The 21,752-nt window shown below is 45.1% G+C and overlaps 1 protein-coding gene across 7 annotated transcripts in view; it reads left to right on the forward strand.

The window, feature by feature from the left end:
- DNAH1 (dynein axonemal heavy chain 1) overlaps positions 1–21,752 on the forward strand; it is a 172,243-nt gene that overhangs the window by 92,074 nt on the left and 58,417 nt on the right. For all 7 annotated transcript variants that reach the window (XR_005601199.1, XM_039546880.1, XM_039546878.1 and 4 more), the window contains exons 36-54: positions 402–556; positions 1,916–2,093; positions 2,747–2,941; positions 3,648–3,767; positions 4,467–4,625; positions 4,941–5,045; positions 6,635–6,775; positions 7,312–7,472; positions 8,393–8,550; positions 8,747–8,920; positions 9,286–9,324; positions 10,945–11,123; positions 11,954–12,184; positions 13,704–13,900; positions 15,254–15,389; positions 15,737–15,945; positions 16,630–16,801; positions 17,208–17,399; positions 18,751–18,861. Coding sequence is in view for 6 of the 7 variants with exons in the window: in XM_039546880.1 (XP_039402814.1) it covers positions 402–556; positions 1,916–2,093; positions 2,747–2,941; positions 3,648–3,767; positions 4,467–4,625; positions 4,941–5,045; positions 6,635–6,775; positions 7,312–7,472; positions 8,393–8,550; positions 8,747–8,920; positions 9,286–9,324; positions 10,945–11,123; positions 11,954–12,184; positions 13,704–13,900; positions 15,254–15,389; positions 15,737–15,945; positions 16,630–16,801; positions 17,208–17,399; positions 18,751–18,861 (3,012 nt within the window). In the remaining variant the exon portion in view is untranslated. The remainder of the gene's footprint in view (positions 1–401; positions 557–1,915; positions 2,094–2,746; positions 2,942–3,647; positions 3,768–4,466; positions 4,626–4,940; positions 5,046–6,634; positions 6,776–7,311; positions 7,473–8,392; positions 8,551–8,746; positions 8,921–9,285; positions 9,325–10,944; positions 11,124–11,953; positions 12,185–13,703; positions 13,901–15,253; positions 15,390–15,736; positions 15,946–16,629; positions 16,802–17,207; positions 17,400–18,750; positions 18,862–21,752) is intronic.

Raw genomic sequence — 21,752 nt, forward strand, 5'->3', positions numbered from 1 at the left:
TATGGATTTGTAGCAGTGGTGAAGTATATTAGCAACCTGCTCTTCTGGGCTTTGCAATCAGTCTCTGAGGCTTACTTGCAGTGTCCTAAACTTCAGAGTGCCATACAGAAGTTTGAAGATGGTTTTGAGGCTGGCCAGCTTCAACTACTATCATGTAGGGTCTCCAGATATTTCACCAGCCGCTAGTATTGGTGATTTAAGTTCCTTCCCTTATTTTCTGTGATCAGCCTCTTTCTTACAGATCCATTTCCCAGGCTACTTCCAGACACTTGCGCAAAGTCCTTCATTACGTCTCTTCCTTCCTCGCTATCTTCGGAATCATATCCCTGCAAGTTTACTTCCCCTCTGATTGCGGTCATAGAAGCCATAATATTTAATTCCCTTCCCTTCTGTCTCTGCAGTGTTACAGAGTTCTGGCAGCTGCAATGACCTCTCTGAAAGGTCAGCCTTCGGTCAGTGGTGGGAATTATGAAGCAGTCAACTACTTTATACTGAATCCAAAATCCATCACTATGGGCCAGCTTTATGGAGAGTTTGACTTGCTAACGCATGAATGGTAAAGGACAAAACCCATCATCCTCTTTCTCATCTGGTCTAGGGCTTCTTGTCATCCATCTAGGTCTATGAACTCTCTAGGATACAGCACCTTAAGGAGTTTTACTTGCTTTAGAGGAAAGAGTGAAGAATGCCTTTTGTGCTGTGTAAATCTGGCTTGTGCTGATGGCCTTCTGTAACTAAGGGAAGATAGTCAAAGAGAAGTTAGGTTCCCAACTCTCATTGCCTGCCATTGGGAATTAGGAACCTATCTTTGTGCTTGAATATCTCCCCCATACTACTTATTTCAGTGGTTCTCCATCCTCATTCTGCAGACTCCTTATTGAGAGAGACTCATCTCCCTTCTCAACAGCCCACTTATTACTGGCTGGGCTTCTAAATGTTCCTCTCTGAGACTGGCTCAGAAGGGCTTGGTGGATTGATGGAGATCCACATGCTATAATGTAAGATCCACTTGCATTATTGTAACGCTTCCTGTCATACCAGCCAGATGCTTAAGAGCAAAGTTAAAGAACGTGTGTTCCAGAAAACTATGAAAACCAATAATAAAAAAACCTCTGAGAAAAGCGAAAGCAAATAAATTTCTCATACTGTACCCTGAAGCTCACTAGCTCTGGGCTCCAGTGAATCTTTATTGAAGGATATTTCTATAGTATATTCCAGTTAAGCTTGACAGCTTATTTACGATGTGGTTCCTGCCCAAGGGCAGCGCATAGACACATCAGCGTGACAAAAAATACAGTCTCCATATAAAACACATTTAGAGACATAAATCTATCTCTTTTAATCAGCTGGGCTTCAGACTAGTCTGTTTTCTTTTGATCTCGGTAACAATGGCCATGAACATCTGTGGTGCTATATAAATAACAATAATTATTTAATAATGGGAGTGCAATTGAGAGTCTGAGCAGCAATTGCACTGTAGACATTCACGTACAGATTAAATCCCAGACGTCAACATCCATCACTCTCTCCTCCACTATCCCACTCATCACCAGCAGCACCACTGGCATTGTATGTATGCATTATTAGTGTCTATGTTGTGCTGTGTACATAGGAGCAACAGGAATCAAGGTCTTCACTCACAGAGTGGAGTAGGTTTCCTAAAAAGGTTATGCTAAAAAGATGTGCAGATTCTAGAGATTTACTGGGGAAGGAGAGAGACATCTTTGTCTGCTCACTTTAATAAACTTGCGAGGCACTCAGATACACAGTATATGAACCCAGAGTGAAATCCCGCTCCAGGGAAGTTGGTGGAAATTTTGTCATTGATTTCAACAGGGTCAGAATTTCACTTGGAGATAGATATAAAGAAAGCAACTGTTACAGCTTCTCTTGCCTCTTTCCTCCCATGTTACAGGACAGATGGGATTCTTTCCTCACTCATTCGGGTGGGAGCAATCGCCAGTGATACAAATAAGAAATGGTATGTGTTTGATGGGCCAGTCGACGCGGTCTGGATTGAGAATATGAACACCGTGCTGGATGATAATAAGAAGCTGTGTCTTAGCTCTGGAGAAATCATTAAGCTAACAGAGGTGACTAACCTCTCTCCTCTTGCTGTCCTGTTTCTCTCTCCTCTCTAGCTGTTCTCTCCTCTGTTCGCTCGCTGTAACATGGTGCAGAATTGCCTTTGCATTTCCAGTTAACGTTATGTACAGGACGGATTCCTGCGGAGATTTTACCATCTGTATAGCAGTAATAGCTAAGAGCCCTCATCATGAACCAGGACCCCAGTGTGCTAGGTGCAGTACAGACAGAGAACAAGGTGGCCCCTGCTCTAAAGAGCTGACAAGCGACATTTGGTTCTTTCTGTTTGACTGCAGTATATGTGCCATACCTTTGCAGGCAGGCACTGAGCCTCAGATTTTCAAAGGAGGGCTAGGCCAAATGCTACTGACATTCAAGAGGTGTTGGGAATTCTAACTTCTTTTGCTTCTTTGACAATCCCAGCTTGAGTCTGAGTCCACTGAGGTGAAAATCTCAGGGAGCCCCAGCATTCGCTTTACTCCCCTACGGCATTACCTGCTTCCCTCCCAACACCAGAGGCAAAGAACTGCATTATAGAGCCGATTCCTTTGAGCCGAATAGGTGACCTTATCACTGAGCCATGCTGAAAGATCCTAGGAGCCTGTCTTTCCTAAGGCTGAGCTATGCTGACAGATCCTTGTTTTCCATCCATGGTTTTCAGATGATGACCATGATGTTTGAAGTACAGGACCTGGCTGTTGCCTCCCCTGCCACAGTCTCCCGGTGCGGCATGGTTTACCTGGAGCCCAGCCTCTTGGGGCTCAAGCCCTTCACTGGGTGCTGGCTGAGGAAAATTCCAGACATCATGAAGCCTTTCTCAGAGCAGTTAACATCCCTCTTCAGCAGATTTCTAGAGGTGAGCTCCTGTCATGTTCCAGATCTGTCCCAGTCTGTCTGACAGACCTGGCTTTAGGATATCAGTTGCTCAGAACCTGTTGGGTTAGTTTTAGAGTAGTCTGTCCTTCTAAAGTGCTAAGATTTTAGCCGCATCTAAGATTAAATGCCTAAATGATTAAATGCTACCGGTACCCAGAGTGAATCTGCTGGTCTTAATAACTTATGTACTCACTAATCCATATGTTGTGACTTCTTCATACTGGTCCAAAGGACTGTGTGTTTTTTTATAATCAGCATGCCAAATTCTTTCCTGCGGTAACTCTGTTTCCTTCTGTGGAGTTATTCCACGGAGGGATGTAGCTTGAATTGTAAAACTGAGCCTTGCTATTTCCATCATTTTGATGGAGAACAACAGAGCACTGTCAGAAATATTTTAAAAGCTATTTATCAGCAGTGATGGCAAAAAGAGCAGGACTGTTACTGTATTATAATCTATTCAGTATTAAATAGAAGAGGTTTACTCAGACTCTCTCCTCGGCCTCCATTCTCTGGCTGAAGCGAACGGTATTTGGGGCACAGCTTGAAATAGCAGAATTTTCAGCTGTGACCTCCCTGATAAATGTAACATGCAGTGAGAAAAGGGGAAACTGAAGCCCTAGGAGGTAAATAAACTCTTGAAAGGAAGATGACACAGGAGCTGAGCTGTGTCTGCCTGATCCTTGCAGGAGTCCATCAGCTTTGTCCGGAGTTCAGTGAAGGAGATAATTGCCTCAACAGACAGTAACCTGACGATGAGCCTTCTCAAACTACTGGAGTGCTTCTTTGAACCTTTCATTCCCATTGAGGTAGGAATTTTTGTATCATCTGTTTGTTGCTATTGCTGCTCATGGCAGTAGAGCGTTAAACTGCTGAGTGTAGGATGAACACACAGCTACCACCTGTGCACATAACAGGATGGAAGTTACAGGGAAACAATGTGTTCTATGCATAGTGCTGGAGGGAGCTTGGTCAGTTACTCTGAAGCTCATCTACATACAGCATTGCCCTGACTCATGCTGAATGCATGGTTATGTTGAGGATTATCTGCAATACACCAGAGAAGGATGACTCTAGCTCTGTACACAATAGAGGATTATACTATAAAGCAAGAGGATAATCTGCTAACTACAACAGTAGCTCCACAATTATAGTGCTGGATGAAACAGGTTGCACATTTATATTTAGGAATACACCCGGGATGGTAGTTTCTTTGTATTGATATTGAAGGAGACAGGCATTAAAATCCACAGGCCAGATTCTGCTCTCATTGACAATAACAAAAATCCAGAGTAACAATGGAGCTTCTCCGGATTTACACCAATGTAACTGAGAGCAGAATTTGGCTCACAGTCTATAATGAATGGACTCATCTAAGAATCATTCAGAAAAGCAGTAAATAAACTAAATGGAGGCATCAAGATTTTCATTGAGGTGCACATATTTAACTCCCAATCCAATTGAACTGTGTGTAAGAATTAAATTTGTGCTGCTTATTGGATATTCAGGGAATTAGAAAGGTTCCCCGTGAGAAGGCTGACCGACTTGGAGAACTGATTGAACCCTGGTTCATGTTCTCCTTGATCTGGAGTGTGGGTGCAACTGGAGATGCCCAAAGCCGTGTGGCCTTCAGCTTGTGGTTGAGAGAGAAGATGACAAGCGAACAGGTAAGTGGATGTAAAGATAATATTAGCTCATGATGGTAGCACCTGGTGACAGGAGTAACAGAGCTCCCTGAATTTCCAGAAGACTTGTGTAAGGGTCCTTCATGGGGTATTATCTACAGGGGGAAAACTTCAAGCTTCATCAGAACATCTGCATCAAAACCTCTAGGAAAGAGGATAGAGAGAGATAGTCCATATGGACTGGACAGAATTTCATTGCTGAAAAGTAATGTTCTCCATATTAGCTTGGTTCCTGTTGGTCAGTTGATCTGGACCAGAACCAGGTGTGACATTCATGTTCTGCTTTATTCCCCACAGATCCAGTTACTTTTCCCAGAGGAGGGGCTGGTTTATGATTATAAACTGGATGATGCTGGGCTCAGCAATCCCGAGGAAGATATAGATGAAGATGTTGTCAAGGAGGTAAAGACTTTACCCACCTCTAAATTGTGGATTAAAAAGCTGAGCAATTCATCAAACTAAAGAATAGAAGGGAGGGACCAGCAGCTAAGGCTAAGGTACTGCACACACAATAAAATCTACTCACCAGGGGCGAGCAGGAGCTTTGCCATACTGGGTGGAGATGTCTAAAGAGAAATTGAATGTTGTGTTTAAAAAAAGGTTTCTTACCCTTGTGATTGTGAAGTAGGTCTTCCAAATGCAAGTCTGCAGACAGTTCCAGTGCCTCTGCCATTGCTCAGGGCTTTCCCCTGGTTGGGAAATGTCCAAAGTCTGGTCAATTTCACTGCTGTTATTCAGAAGGCTGGAAGGGAGGGAGAGAGAAGTAAAAATAAGAGGATTCCTGTCAATTTCATGGTACTGGTGCTTGGGATAGCCATGAGCAAACTGAATATGAGTCCTCAATGTGATGCAGCTGCGAAAAAGGCTAATATTATTTTGGAGTTTAACAGGAGAGTTGTATGTAAGACACAGGAGATAACTGTCCTGCTCTAATCGGCACTGCTGAGGCTCCAGCTGGAGCACTATGTCCAGTTCTGGGCACCACAATTTAGAAAGGATGTGGACAAATTGAAGAGAGTTTAGAGGAAAGCAACAAAAGGTTTAGAAAACTTGATCTATGAGGAAAGGTTAAAAAAACTGTGCATGTTTAGTCTTGATAAAAGAAGACTGAGACCTGATAATAGTCTTCCAGTATGTTGAGGATGGTGATCAATTTTTCTCCATATTCACTGAAGGTAGGACAAGAAGTAATGGACTTAATCTGCAGCAAGGGTGAGTTAGGTTAGATATTTGGAAAACCTTTCTAATTATAAGGGTAGGTTAGCTCTGGAATAGGCTTCCAAAGGGAGGTCATGGAGTCTCCATGATTGGAAGCTTTTAAAAACAAGTTGGACAAACACCTGTCTGGGATGGTCAAGGTTGACTTGGCACAGCCACAGCTCAGGGGGCTGGACTTGATGACTTCTTGAGGTCCCTTCCAGCCCTGCATTTCTCTGGTTCTCTGAGCAGTGGCAGAGGCAGCATTGGAGCTATTTGCACCTGGGAAAGACCTCAGAAATGGAATCTGGAGGAGGATTCTCTGAGCCTCACTGGTGGACCCATTCCCTAATCTTTGGACTGGCCTTGAGTTAATAGATTTTGGCCTCTGGCTTTTTTCAAGTGGGATGGTAATTCATTTCATGCACACATACAGCCTCTCTGCCCCATACATTTCAGGTGAACACAGGAATGGAGACTGCAACAAACACAGAGAAAGGTCTTCCTCCTTTTCAGTCGGATCTATTTCCCCCTTACGGTTTAGGTCTCTGTCTAATGGTACCATCTGTTCTTGCAGCTATCTCAATGTTCTATCAACATTTGAACCAAGTTTTTGGAAAGAATTCAAGAGTGAGTTACTTTGGGGGCAACAATCTCTAACCCTCAGGCTGCCCTTAGTCCATTCCTAATCTATACAAAGAGCTTTGAAGAGGAAAAGCACAGTGTAAGTGCTGACTCTTATTATCACCATTTTACAGGCAGTTGCTTCTTCCAGTAACAACTCTGTCTTTCAGGTGGGCTGGGTGAATTGGATGGATTCCACTGCACAGTTCACCATAGTTCCTGACACAAGCTTCTGTGACATTATAATCCCCACAATGAATACTGTCCAGATGGCCCACCTGCTGGAAATGCTGCTCACCAATCGAAAACCAGTATGTGTCTTGACCTTGCCTTTGCTTTTGGATATAACCTTTGTCTCTTTGGCTGTGGTCCCATTTTCTATATGGTGATAGGTGCCTTAGAAATACCTAATATAGTTAAATTCTCCCCCTGCTGCAGACATTCATTCCTGTAGTTGGACGTGGTACTTGGCTTACAAGCATCATTATTCCTTTTCCTCAGCAACTGAGCTGATGCCAACTTTACATAGATAGACCGAGGCAGTGCAGATGCCGGATTCAGCCTCACTTTTGCTCTAACAGTTCGACCAATCACCATCCAAGATTTCCCTGCTCTCTAGGGCTCCCTCCCCTACTTCTCCAGTTCAGTTCTTTTCATTGTGAAAGAGATCTGTTATCCTGATCTGCCTCCCTAATGAAGAGAGTAAACTTTTTGTCCTTGACTGGTTTTGGTAGGAGTCTGTTTCGTCCCAACTGAGCCAGTGAAAGCAAACCAGTTGACAAATGGTTATTCTATCTGCCAGGGTTTACACTGCAGTGATGACTGCCTTTCCTTTTTCTCACTGCAGGTTCTCTGTGTTGGTCCAACTGGCACTGGGAAGACTCTCACAATTTCAGACAAGCTTTTGAAGAACTTGCCTCTAGAATACATCACCCACTTTCTAACATTTTCTGCTCGCACCTCAGCCAACCAAACCCAGGACCTCATTGACAGCAAGCTGGATAAAAGGCAAAACTCTTGTGCTAGCGAAGGCAGCACTCCTGTCATTGATATACCTCTCTGTTAATACCTTTGTCCTTCGGTTCCATCCCGAGCACTGAAAGGACACAGTCCAAATGCAACTCTGGCTGAGGGAAATAAAAGGCACTCCAATCCTAACTCGGGATCAGGGAGGGCTAGAAACATTGGATGCAATGGCCAATAAAAGACAGTAGTGAGAGTCTGTTGAGGTTGCGCCATTCCTTGTTATCCTTTAAATGCTACACAATTTGGCCTAACTAGCAGCGATCATTCCCGAAATCCGGGTACTGGATCTTCAAGGAAACTGGTGAGGGGAGGAAATGTTAGCTATTGCATGCCAAGAATCATCCAGCATGGGCTAGCAGCATTAATTCTTAACCCCAAAGAGGCTTGCTTCACCCTTCACCATTCACAATCTGGTTTGATGCATCCAGTGATTGATTGTGTGAAGCTCATATAAGACATTCTCTCTGATTCACTTCAAGTTCTCCTGACTGACAATATAACATTTAGGGGTATATTTCGCTACTTGAGATATGCAGGTGACTCTCATCGTCATTAATGGGTCACATATGCATTCATCAAGGGGGGCAAACAGACTGATGGGACCAAATTCTGGTCTGTCTTACATCACTGCAACTATACGGGCTTCATTGGGATTGCACAGGTGTAACTTGAGATGGAATTCTGAAGTAACCAGAGGACTTCACCTGAACACTGTGTTGTGCCTTTTTGGGAGATAGTGGGGTTGGAATGCAGATCCAGAGAAGGGGGGTGAATCCATAGGCAGCTTATGCAGTAGTGGGTCCTTTGGACTGGGTTGTGTCAGGAGTGCTTTGGTGATAGAAGTATTGGGCTGTGCTCCCTTCAGCCATCTCCATTCTCACATACTTTCTCCATCCTTGCAGGAGAAAGGGGGTGTTTGGTCCTCCTCTTGGCAAGTACTTCATATTTTTCATTGATGACCTAAATATGCCGGCACTGGAGACCTATGGTGCTCAGCCACCCATTGAGCTGCTTCGGCAGTGGATGGACCACCAGGGCTGGTACGACAGGAAACAGATTGGTATGATCCAGGTTCTTTGCCTAACACTGTTTATATTCTCTAGGGTTGGCATGCTGACTAATTAGGCTAATTCAGAGTAACCAGCCTCCAGTGTATATACATAGCTAGCGAGTGAGACGTAGGATTCATAGAAAACATTTCTGGTTTAGGCTTGGCATGTAGCTACACCATTACTCTCCTCTGGATTATTTCCCAGGTACCTTTAAGAAGCTGGTGGATATTAACTTCGTCTGTGCCATGGGCCCCCCAGGCGGAGGAAGGAATGCCATCACGGCCCGCCTCACCCGTCATTTCAACTATCTTTCCTTTACGGAGATGGAGGACAGCAGCAAGAAGAAAATCTTCTCCACCATTCTTGGCAGCTGGATGGGTAAGTTCTGAGAACACAAGGCTTTTCCTCTTCACTTCTCAAGTCTCTGCCCATCCACATCCCCCCTTGGTTAAGAATTAAGCTAATGAGGGGATTAAGAAATGCTGGAATATGGAATGGAAAGTGTTTCTGAGAAACTATCATTTGACTCTGAGCACCGGGGTAAATTGGCACATTTTCATCATGTTCAGTGGAGATGTGCCAATTTACCACCATAGAGAATCTGGCCCTGAAAAGTGTACATAAAATCTGACATAGCTTAGTCCTCTTAAAAAGGATTTTCTGTGTGTTGGACAAAGTGCTGTGGGAATTATCTATCTTTGCCAATAGAAAACAATCTTTGTTTTTCTTCCTTGATTTTCTAGCTGGACTCCTTGGAGACAGAAGTTTCAGAGATCCCATCCGTAAGTAAGAGTGGCTGAACACAAACCATACATTGTGAACAGGACAGGGCTCACGGAGTGCTGAGAAGGATTCTAAAACGATGAGTTACCTGTATCCTTCAGTAGACTCAGACATTTGCCCAGATGACTGGGCAAGATGTGTTGCATGATCTCTGCAGTTGGCTTCAGACTTTGTAGAAGAAGCAGGGGTTTCTTTTATTCTCCAACAGCTGTAGCCTGTGAACAGCTGAGCAGTGAGTACTGGAGTCTGCAAAGGTGCTGTAGTCACCCAGGGGAAAGATTTTCAGAATAGAACAAGTCACTTAGAATTGATTTCATTTTGTGTTGTAGTCTCATCATCTTTTGTCCATTTCTAATTGTCTTTTATTCCCATCCATGGGCCTGAAGCTGGGTGGTTTGGGACCAAGGTGTGAATTTGAGGTCACAACCACAGAGCTGAGCATCTGAGTGTAAACACTGGAAAGGAGTATGAACAGCAAGCTGTAACCAAGGGCCAGAGCAGAGATTTCTGGGCACCCATGCAGGGATTCTAAGCAATGACAGGAGATGTTGGCTCCTAGGTATGAACTTGGGGCCATAGCGAGGTCTGTGGGTGTGAGTCAAAGGTACAAGCAGTGAATTTGGCCATGTTTGGTGGGATCTTAGTCAGCTTCGTAAAAAGTGAGCATGATTATAGGGTGTGACAGGGCTGTTACAAAGCTATTTTTTTTATAAGAAACTGGATTAGGATAAAAAATGTTTTGGTAACTGGCATGCTTTTAATCCTGCCATTCACCACCCTCATAGGAAATCTTTCCTTGAGGACCCCATGTTAATTGAGTTTGATGTATGACAAATGTATCCCAGAAACCCAAGATGGCATAGTGCTCATTAGGCACCCCCCTATTCCCTTATTCGTGACATCCCCCATTACTTTCTACTCTCTTTTCTTTAATCTGCCCCTGCACATAAGATACTTTTTTGTACATGTTCAGTCTTTACAGATTTGGGGTCGGGAAGGAATTTTCCTCCAGGGCAGATTGGCAGAGGCCCTGGAGGTTTTTCGCCTTCCTCTGCAGCATGGGGCACGGGTCACTTGCTGGAGGATTCTCTGCAGCTTCAGGTCTTCAAACCGCAATTTGGGGACTTCAAAAACTCAGACATAGGCTAGGGGTTTGTAATAGAAGTGGATGGGTGAGATTCTGTGGCCTGCGTTGTGCAGGAGGTCGGACTAGATGATCATAATGGTCCCTTCTGACCTTAAAGTCTATGAGTCTATGAGTCTATGCTTCTGAGTGTGACCTTTGTACTGCAGCTGCCGCTTAGTAGGTCAGGGATGCCTCCTTGGTAATACAGGATTGATACTTCGCTACTCAGCTCACGTGTGTGGACTAGTTGGACAAAGTCTGGCTATGACTGGTGAAGAGTCTCCCCTTGAGTATTGGTCAACACTGAGCCCATTGGCTTCAGATTCAACAAGTATGGCAAGCTGAGGAGATGGCCAGGGCCTCAGGCAAGGTCCACAACGAGTGTTACTGAACAATAGCAATAGTGGCATCAGTGTCAGTCTGCCTGTCTATTGTGCTTGAATTCTGTCAGTCCTTTACCCCCCAGAAATGCCGCTGCCTTCTGTTCCTGCAGCTGGAGCCCCTGGAGTCGAGCACTTGAATGAGCCCCTTGTCGATGCCACCATTCGTGTGTATTCAACCATCACGTCCCAACTGTTGCCTACTCCAGCAAAGTCGCACTATACCTTTAATCTGAGAGACCTCTCCAAAGTTTTCCAGGGGATGCTCATGGCTGAAGCCTGCAAAATTGAGGTGAGTCCTCCCACCATTTTATCTCACATCATTCTGTACTGCCTGGGGAATTCCAGATCTCACTGCACGCAGGTCAAGGTTCAAAAAGGAACATAGAAAGGGAAGAAGCTGCCAGAGGCCTTACATTATTAGTAGGGGCTTGTTGCATTTCCCAGGTTATTCAGACTTGTGCATTTTGACACTACCCAAGTGTAATAAATGCACAGAAATACCCTATTTGTTGTGTCTTTTTGCACAATTCTAAATATGAAATCACGTGTAAACTGGAATGGATGCTGCTAGAGGAGTTCCAACACCCAGGATGCTGTCTTGGGTCAGTTTCCTTTGAGGGAAAAGATATTGTGGGTTCTCCACCACTTGAGGTCTTTAAATCAAGCGTGGATGTCCTTCTAAACAATATGCTGTAGCAAGATATGGACTTACTACAGGAATTGCTGGCGGAAGTTCTTTGGCCTGTATTCTGCAAGGCAGGTTAGATTATCATAATGGGTCTTTCTGGTCTTAATCTCGGACCTTGTGAAAATAGTAATAAAGGAAGAATTAAAATCTAATAAGAGATGATGGATTGAACTCTAACAATGTGGATTTTAAAGTTACCCTGGCCTGGGGAAGAATAGCACAGATATTTATTGCAGTGTTAATTAACTCCTCTGTAGAGCACATGCGTTAGCATGGAATGCTGCTAAGAAAGGGGTTTAGCAGTGTCCTTCCAAATTCTTCTTTTTCTAACTGAGAGTTAGAAAATGACCACATGTTCTGGAGGTATCCTAGCAATCCTGCAGGAGGGACTCATAGCCTAATGGACATATCTCACTGGGATTCTCTGCCAGGACAAACTGCACCTGCTCAGGCTCTGGTATCATGAGAGTTGCCGTGTGTTCCGCGACCGCCTGGTTAATGATGAGGACCGCAACTGGTTTGATGATCTGATGAAGAGCATGATGGCAGAGTGGGACACCACCTTTGAGGAGGTTATCCCCTACCAGCCAGTTCTGTTTGGGGATTTCATGATGCCTGGTGCTGATGTCAAAATATATGAACTAATTGATGACCAGGAAAAGGTAGGATGCTTTTGATTTCTCCCCATTTTTATGACTTTCTTTTTCTTGTATTCACTCCTGTTGAACACTAAGAAGGCATAGCTGATACAAGCTATGGGTCTTCTCTAGCTGAGTGTTTAGAATGTGTCTCCTACCCAGTGTTAACATTGCTGGGCTATGTTGAGGTGGTTAGGATATGATCCCATACCCAGTGCCAGCCATGTAATGCTCTACAAAGTCAGGCTAGCCTCTAAATGCATGATGGACAAAAGATGAGGACCTGAATGGAATTGAACTAGGAAGTGATGTCTTTCCAAATTCCCCTACTTCTTCTCGTGTTTGGGCAGGTAATAATGATCCTGCAAAGAGCAATAGGCAACCTTCTGTGCCAGCTCTCCTAACCTGAGTGCAATACTCAGAACTGGAGGATGGAATTGACTAGGAGGAATCCCAGCTTTATGTTCAATAGGACAGTGCTAGCCAGTAATATCTTTACAATTGACCTTTACAAGTAATTATCATTACTGCAGGATTCCCTGTTGGAGGAGAGTAGTACTACCAGGGCCTGCTCCAGGGGTTTGGCCGCCCCAAGCAGCCAAAAAAAAAAAAAAAAGCTGTGATTGCGATCTGCGGCAATCAGCGGGAGGTCCTTCGCTCCGAGCGGGAGTGAGGGACCCTCCGCCGAATTGCCGCCGAATACGTGAAAGTGCTGCCCCTCTCTGGAGTTGCCACCCCAAGCACCAGCTTAATAAGCTGGTGCCTGGAGCCGGCCCTGAGTACTACTGTGGTAATGTTAATAAACAAAAGGTAAAATTATAAAGATTTTAATGATAAGCAATGTAGTTTGCACTCACTACTGGAAACAAATAATATCACCTCTCATCTCATGATTGATAAATGAAGTACATTCATTAATTAATTCAGCCTCCTCTCTGGTAGGTAAATGTACCCATGCCCATTTTATGGATGGACAAAATACACAGTGAGGCCCAGATCCATAAAAGTATTCAGACTTCTAATTTCCATTGATTTCAAAGGTACAAGAGATTAAGTTACTTGCCCAAGTTCCCACTGTGAATCCATGGCAGAACTGAGAGTAGAACCCATAAAATATTAACCTCTGGTCCATTGCATTAACCTCTGGGCAACACTGTTGAAGAAGACCCTGATGGAATTGGCACAAGATACTGTTTAAATAATCATGTGGGTGAGACATTTTGGCTAGGAAGGTTAAACTCAATGTAGTATTTCCTCTTTTCTGAAGGGGTGGATTCAGGTGAGTCTTTGTCTGGTTTATTTCTCTTTTTCAGCAGCTACTCTTTCCATCTTGAGTCCAGAAAATGAGACCCACGTGGCCTCTAATAGACCACTCCATGGCCTAGTCAGCAGGAGCACCACATCAGGTGTACGTTATTTCCACCTACATGTGGTTCTCAAGCATCATTTCTGCCATGAGGTGCTGGTCTTTCCCTTGGATTGCCTCTGGGAAGCTGCTGCGCTTGCCATGTTGTTGTTCTTACCTGTCTCTGTTTGCCTGCAGCTTATGCGTGTGATTGAGGAGTACATGGAGGAGTACAATCAGATCAACACCACCAAGATGAAGCTGGTGCTCTTTATGGATGCTATGCAGCACATCTGCCGGATCAGCCGGATCCTTCGCCAGGCGCTGGGGAATGCTCTCCTCCTGGGCGTTGGAGGAAGTGGAAGGGAGTCTCTCACCAGGCTGGCATCTCACATGTAAGAAAAAAGACTTCTGTACAGCTAGCACCGAGCAGCTGTGCCAGGGCTGCCTTTCTATGAATCTCATAGTCTGTTAATTAATACCATAGCCGCTATGGTAGTGCTAGCTCTCAACACCTCCCATTCTGTCCCATGAGAAAAACACCAAAGACCAATCCAGCCCAGCGGCCTAGTGGTGTGCTCTACACAACAATATGAAACACACAGGTTCAATTCCTGGTCTCTCTCCCATGCCAGCAGGAGCTCTGGACAGCAGGAAGGCAATGGCATGAGTTACAAAGTAGTAACCCCTTAGTAAGGCATGGTATTGGCAGGCTGTGAAAGCAATACCAAGCCGTCCTTCAGAGCCAGGGGCTGAGAGGTATCGATCTTGTGAGCAGAGAGGTGTAAACTTGGGGGGAAAGGGTCCTGGGGACTGATGAATATAGAGAACAGCTCAACAAAAATACACACATTGGTGTTTCTAAGGCAGGGGTGGACAAACTACGACCCAGGGGCCACATCCAGCCCTCTAGACATCTTAATCCAGCCCTCAGGCTCCTGCTGGGGAGCAGGGTCGAGGGCTTGCCCTGCTCCGTGTGGCTTCCAGAAGCAGCAGCATGTCCCCTCTCCAGCTCCTACGCATTGGGGCAGCCAGGGGGCTCCACACACTGCCCCTGTCCTAATCGCCGCCCCTGCAGCTCCCGTTGGCCGGGAACCACAGCCAATGGGAGCTGCAAGGATGGGGACTGCGGATGGGGCTGCGCCTTCGTGTAGGAGCTGGATGGGGGACATGCCACTGCGTCTGGGAGCTGCTTGAGGTAAGTGTCCCCCAGAGCCTGCACTCCTGACCCACTCCCATGCTCCAACCCCCTGCCCAAGCCCTGATCCCCCTCCCACCCTCCGAACCCCTCAGTCCCAGCCCGGAGCACCCTCCTGCACCCCCAATCCCTCATGCCCACCCCACCCCAGAGCCTGCACCCCCAGCCGAAGCCCTCACCCCCCCCTGCTCCCCAACCCCCAATGTTGTGAGCATTCATGGCCTGCCATACAATTTCCATACCCAGATGTGGCCTTTGGGCCAAAAAGTTTGCCCATCCCTGTTCTAAGGGGAATGGACTAATCCTCTTGCAGAGTAAATGCAAATTTTATTCCAACCCTCCCTTTCGTTTATCTCTGATTGCACTACAGTACCATGCTCCTAGTGAAATGTGCATAAGGATAGCAACATGCTCATCATTAGGAGGTATAAGAAAACACATGCAATATGTTCCATTTCACATAAAAAAATCCTGGAATTGGAGTCTCTTATGAAAGAAGCGGAGTCCTGTTTAGAGCATGATTTTTACTTTGAGTCTCTCTCCCCTTTAGGGCCGATTATGAATGTTTCCAGATTGAACTTTCCAAAAACTATGGGATGGCAGAGTGGCGAGAAGATGTCAAGAAAATCATGCTGAAGGCTGGCCTGCAGAGACTGCCCATTACCTTTCTATTCACGGACTCACAGGTACCAGAGTGTTATCAGAGTGGAACAGCTGAAAAAACAAGCATGTCTCTCAGCACTAGTTCCTCCTGGTTCCAAGGTCATATTTCAGAAGTTCACCATGGATTGTGAGCTCTACCAGATGGTTCTACATCCTCAGGAAATGGTTGAACATTGTGTTGTAAATGTTGATACGTGCCATAAATGTTGATACATGCCATGCATTGTAGCACACTCCGCTGGAAGCCAGCCAGCTTTACAAGGGATCTCCTATCATGGAAGCTGAGATATTTTGGGGGGCGTGATTTATATGATGTCTGGACAACCAGCTCTGTTATTACCACGGACACTATTTTTATTCTTCCATCTAGATTAAAAGCGAGTCTTTCCTGGAGGATATCAACAATGTGTTGAACTCCGGAGACATTCCCAATCTGTATGCCCCAGATGAGCAAGATCAGATCATGACTACTATGAAGCCCATCGTTCAGGACCTAGGGCAGCAGCCCACCAAGGCCAACCTGATGGCAGCATATACAGGACTAGTTCGCAGTAATATCCATATGGTCCTTTGCATGAGGTATGAGCCCTCCCAGCCTATGGGTCAAATCGTGAAATGATGTTGGGGACCATAGAGCTGCCTAGACTAAGCACAAGGCCTCCTTTCCACTCGTGCACAATTAACCCTTTTGTTCAGGGTAATAATGTCTCTAAATAACACACTAATTCATTTGGGGCTCAGTTCCACCACACCTACTCACATAAGTAGTACTTTATCCATTGATTTCAATGGGGCTACTTGAGGAGTAAGGTACTGTGCCACATGGTAAGGATAGCAGGATTGGGGCTACAATAACTTGCTCCAGATAGACTTAACATCAGTTTTACTTCTCAGATACCATCTTATAGGCTGAATATTCCTGTTCTGTTATACTTCAGTAGCCCTCTGACAATCAAAGGAGGTGAATTTCCCTGAATACACACCATAAACCTTCCAAAGAGATACCTATCACTATAGCCATTCCTGCCCAGGGGTCGGTAGCAACCGTAGAGCACTGTATGGGGTGATCTCACTCCTACTTCCTTTCTCCCCTCACAATTCATCCTATAATAGACTCCCTTGCTAACTGCATCACCTCCTCCTTATGCTGTAGGTATATAGTATACATTTAAGTGAGAGTCGGTATTTCACCCAGCTCTTTGGAACCTATCATAATGTGCCGTTCTCCGTTCTGTCCCCCTCAACCCAATCCTTGCTGCCTAGCCCTATTGGAGAGGTCTTCCGTGCACGGCTGAGACAGTTCCCCTCTCTAGTGAACTGCTGTACTATTGACTGGTTTAATGAGTGGCCTTCAGAAGCCCTGCAGTGTGTTGCATCTTCCTTTTTGCAAGAGATCCCAGACCTTGAAGCCACCTCTGAAGTTATAGATGGAATGGTAAGTGACATCCTTAAAATATAAGGCAGGGGTCCTGTGTATTCAACATGTATTTGTGCTGGATGATTGTTAGATTCAAGCGATGCAGAACGCATGTAAAAAGTCCTCATTTATCTTGTCATGGAGAAATATTTTCTGGTGGTCTGAGTGAAATCAGGAACTAACTTTGTTACGGTTGGAGATGGTCATCTCCTCTCCTTTTCTTATACTTCTGTGCTATCGTGGCCTTCAGATGGGACTGCTTGGCCTTTCTCTCATTGTAGCCCAATTGTTTATAAGGGAATAGTAGTTTGGTTACTTTTGTGCTCTTCTCCAAGTCTTGTACCACTTCCTACAATTTTGCTGGTGCCCTATACCCTATATAGGACACTCCTAATAGAAGGTCGTCTTTCCCTGCTCCTTGTAGATTCAGGTGTGTGTAGCGATCCACCAGAGCGTAGCAGTGAAGTGCAAAGTATACCTGGCGGAGTTAGCCAGACACAATTATGTCACTCCCAAGAGCTACCTGGAGCTCCTTGGCATTTTCACAGCCCTGATTGGGAAAAAGAAACAAGAGTTGAACACAGCAAAGAAGAGGATGAAGAGTGGCTTGGACAAGGTTGGTTCCTCAGAATCAGGGGAGCTTTGGGCTCCCATCATCTATTTAATTGGTGTACTCTTTACAACTAAAGCTCCTGCAGTGATATCCTCCACCCTGCAAGCTGCCACACTGCTGTTTACTCATAGTTATGCAATGAGAGAAAACATCTACATCTAGCTCATGCTAATATAGTGTGGGGCTTTTCCCCCCTCCTCTAGTGGCTAGTCCCCATAGAGGTTATATAAGCCTACTATAGCCACTAAGCTGGTTCTTCAGCTCGGGTAGTAGGGGCTCATGTTTTTAGATCCAGAGGCCCCTGGGTTCAATCCATCTAGGATGCATACAAGGGTGTGTGTTAAGGCTTAGAGTTGGTTCTGAATTACCTGGACTGAAAACAGAGCTTGAATGACTGTGGGACACAAATGTGCCTTTTGAGAACCTCGAGCCATATTACTGGGATCATGGCTGTGTAGCACATGGGCAGTAGCTGCCAGAGGCATTCTGCCTAGAGAGGAAAGCAGCCTCTGCTGTTGCTGGGAGGACTGCATGTAGCTGTTGCAACTACTAAACCTTTGCTAACACGTGGTGTGTTCTCCCCTGGCCATGTAACCCCTCTGGGGGTGTTTAGCACTGTGGGTGCCCTTACCTTGCTCATGTGGAGTGCAAGCACATCCATTCTGGCTATCCTTACTTTGTGTGGAAAGGACAAAAGAAGAACATAAAAAGGGCTTTCCTTTCCCATTCACTCCCTGTGCAGCTGTTTGGGGTAGCTAGTATCTAGCCCTGTGTCCTCCCGCCCCAGCACTGTGTGTATAAACTTTGTACAATCCTGGAGCAGAATCTGAGCTTTCACGAGCACATGCTTGTCCTGTAGGCTTGAAAATAGGATCAGCATTTGGACTAGAAACATCCCCCACCACAGCTTCAGCTCATTGCTACTGCTCCTGAGAGCAATACTGCTTGCAAGGTGGGAATATTTTGCCAAATTTTCATTAGGGCCCTTTCACATAAGTTGTGTACCTGCGCAACAGACAGTTGCTCACACAAATGTTCATAGCGCCACACAGATGTGAATATGTGCAGCAGGACCGCACCCATTTTGCAAGCAGCACTCGGTGCCTAGAGCTGAAAACGTGACCCATCCGTCAGATACTGTGAAGTTATTTCACAATAAGATTTTTAATTAAAAAGGGCATTTGCAAGCCCCCTGCAAGCACCCACTCATTGTCAGACACCATGCAGCCAATTCCATCCCTGGGGGCAGTATTCCTGACCTTCACTTCACCTTCTCAAAATCTATGGCATCATATTACCTTGGCATTCACTGAACACGGTACCTAAGGGACTGAATTTCTCTCGCTTCCTCTAGCTACTGCGAACAGCAGAAGATGTAGCAAAGATGCAGGAAGAGCTAGAATCAGCACGTCCCCTTCTGGCAGAGGCAGCCAAAGACACACTGGCAACCATGGAACAAATAAAGGTACAGGATGCTTATATAAAGACACAGCCTTTCCCCCAGCAAATCGTGCAGAGGACACAGGAGAAGTTAGGTGGGGTATTTTGCGCTTTAAAAACAGATTCTTCTCCTTTCTCCCTCCCCACTCCCTGTAACATGGTGTAATTGACATGGGAAGCTGTGCAAAAGAACCTACTGTATGGAGTCATCGATTCTAAGGCCAGAAGGGACTATTGTGATCATGTAGTCTGAACTTCTATATAGCACAGGCCAGAGAACTTACCCACAATAATTCTTAGAGCAGAGCTTTTAGAAAAACATCCTGTCTTCATTTCAAAATTCCCACCACCTTTGGTAAATTGTTTCAGTGATTAATTACTCTCACCATTACAAATGTACACATTATTTCCAGTCTGAGTTTGTCTAGCTTCAACTTCCAGCCATTGGATCACATTAGACCTTTCTCTGCTAGATGGAAAAGCCTATTTTTAAATATTTGTTCCCCATGTATGTACTTACAGACTGTGATCAAGTCACCCCTTAACATTCTCTTTGTTAAGATAAATAGATTGAGCTCCTGGAGTCTATCACTATAAAGCAGGTTTTCTAATCCTTTAATCATTCTTGTGGCTCTTCTCTGAACCCTACCCAATTTATCAGCAGCCTTCTTGAATTGTGGGCACCAGAACTGATACAATACAGAGGTAAAATAACCTCTCTACTCGTACTCGAGATTCCCCTATTTATGCATCCCAGAATTGCATTAACTCTTTTGACCACAGCATCATACAGGGAGCTCATGTTCAGCTGATTATGCACCACAACCCCCAAATCTTTTTCAGAGTCACTGCTTCCCACGATAGAATCTGCCATCCTGTAAATATGGCCTGTCTTTGTTCCTACATTTACATTTAGCTGTATTAAAATGCATATTGTTTATTTGTACCCAAGTAATCTAGATCTCTCTGGATCAGTGACCTGTCCTCTTCACTATTAATACTTTCCCAATTTTTGTGTCATCTGCAAACTTTATCACTATGATATTACTATTTTCTTCCAGGTCATTGATAAATAAGTTAAACAACATAGGGCCAAGAATTGATCCCTGTGGGACTCCATTAGAAACAGACCTGTCAACAGGGCCGGCTCCAGACCCCAGCGCGCCAAGCGCGTGCTTGGGGCGGCATGCCGCGGGGGGTGCTCTGCCTGTCGCTGGAAGGGCGGCAGGCAGCTCCGTGGAGGTCCACCGGAGCCGCGGGACCGGCGACCGCCAGAGCGCCCCCCACAGCGTGCCGCCGTGCTTGGGGCGGCGAATTGCTAGAGCCGCCCCTGCCTGTCAATGCCTGTTCCCCATTTACAGTTACATTTTGAGACCTATCAGTTAGCCAGTTTTTAATCCATGTAATGTGTGCTGTATTAATTTTGTATCATTCTAGTTTTTTAATCAAAATGTCATGCAGTACCAAGTCAAACACCTTACAGAAGTCTAAGTATATTACATCAATACTGTTACTCTTCTCAGCCAAACTTCTAATCTCATCCAAAAAAGATAAAGTTAATTTGACAGGATCTATTTTCCATAAACCCGTGTTAATTTGCATTAATTATATTACCCTCCTTTAGTTCTTTGTTAATCGAGTCCTGTATCAGCCACTTCATTATTTTGCCTGGGATCAATGTCAGGCTCACAGGCATATAACTACCCGGGTCATCGTGTTTATCCTTTTTAAAAATTGGCACCATATTAACTTTCTTCTAGTCTTCTGGAAATCCCCCAGTGCGCCAAGACTTACTGAAAATCACCATTAATGGTTCAGCGAGCTCCTCAGTCAGCTCTTTTAAATTCTTGGATACAAGTTATCTGGACCTACTGATTTAAAAATGTTGATCTTTAGTAAGTTCTGTTTAATATCCTCCAGAGCATTTAGTAGAATGGAAAGAGTGTTATCGCCATATGATGAGACTGCATCATCTGTTTTTCCCCAAATACAGATAGAAATATTGATTGAACATTTCTGCCTTTTCCGCATTATTACTGATAATTCTCCCATTTCCATCTAGTAATGATCCAATACCATTAGCAGGATTCTTTTTGTTCCTTTTAAAAACATCCTTTATTAATTGAATGTGTATTGTCGGGCACAGTCAGCCATTTGAGCATTCTATCAGTGCATTCCCAAGTGCTTGGTACAGAGCATATAAAGTGTTTTTTTACCTTGACCATGTGTAACCAATACCATGCTGAGCCAGGCACTTTACAGTTAGAAGCCTTGAAATTCATGGTTGTCCTCTGCTGGAGGACTGCATTGATGCTGAGCTCTGTAATTGTGGCTCTCCCTTTCTTTGAGAGAGACAGGTGCTCTTCACGTGGCTGTGTCCCATTTTGCCTAAGGCCATGGCTACACTTGCAGATGTGCAGCGCTGGGAGTTACAGCTGTGTTCGTACAGCTGTGTAGGGAAAGCGCTGGTGTGTGGCCACACTGACAGCTACCAGCGCTGCAGTGTGGCCACATTTGCAGCATTTGCAGCACTGTTGGGAGTGGTGCATTATGGGCAGCTATCCCAGCATTCAAGTGGCTGCAACGTGCTTTTCAAAAGAGGGGGGTGGGGTGGAGTGTGACAGGGAGCGGGGGAGAGAGAGAGAGAGTGGATTTTTGGAGCCGACACTGTGTGTCAGCTCCCTGCCTTGCAAAGCCTGCCTTGCAAATTCTGTGTCAGCTCCCTGTCTTGCAAAATCTGACCATTTCCTAGACCCCTCATTCACTCTTAAATGCAAATAGCCTGCAGACCAGATAAGCAGCTGCTCAGACGGACTCCTTTTCTCCCTTCCCCCCCTCCCACCCCGCCCTCCGTGCTGTTTCTCTCCTCAAGCAAACACTAGCTGTAGACAGTCATCCCCCTGCCTGCCTCATTCA

The sequence above is a fragment of the Mauremys reevesii genome, linkage group 7 (assembly GCF_016161935.1).
Source record: "Mauremys reevesii isolate NIE-2019 linkage group 7, ASM1616193v1, whole genome shotgun sequence".
Lineage (NCBI taxonomy): Eukaryota > Metazoa > Chordata > Testudines > Geoemydidae > Mauremys > Mauremys reevesii.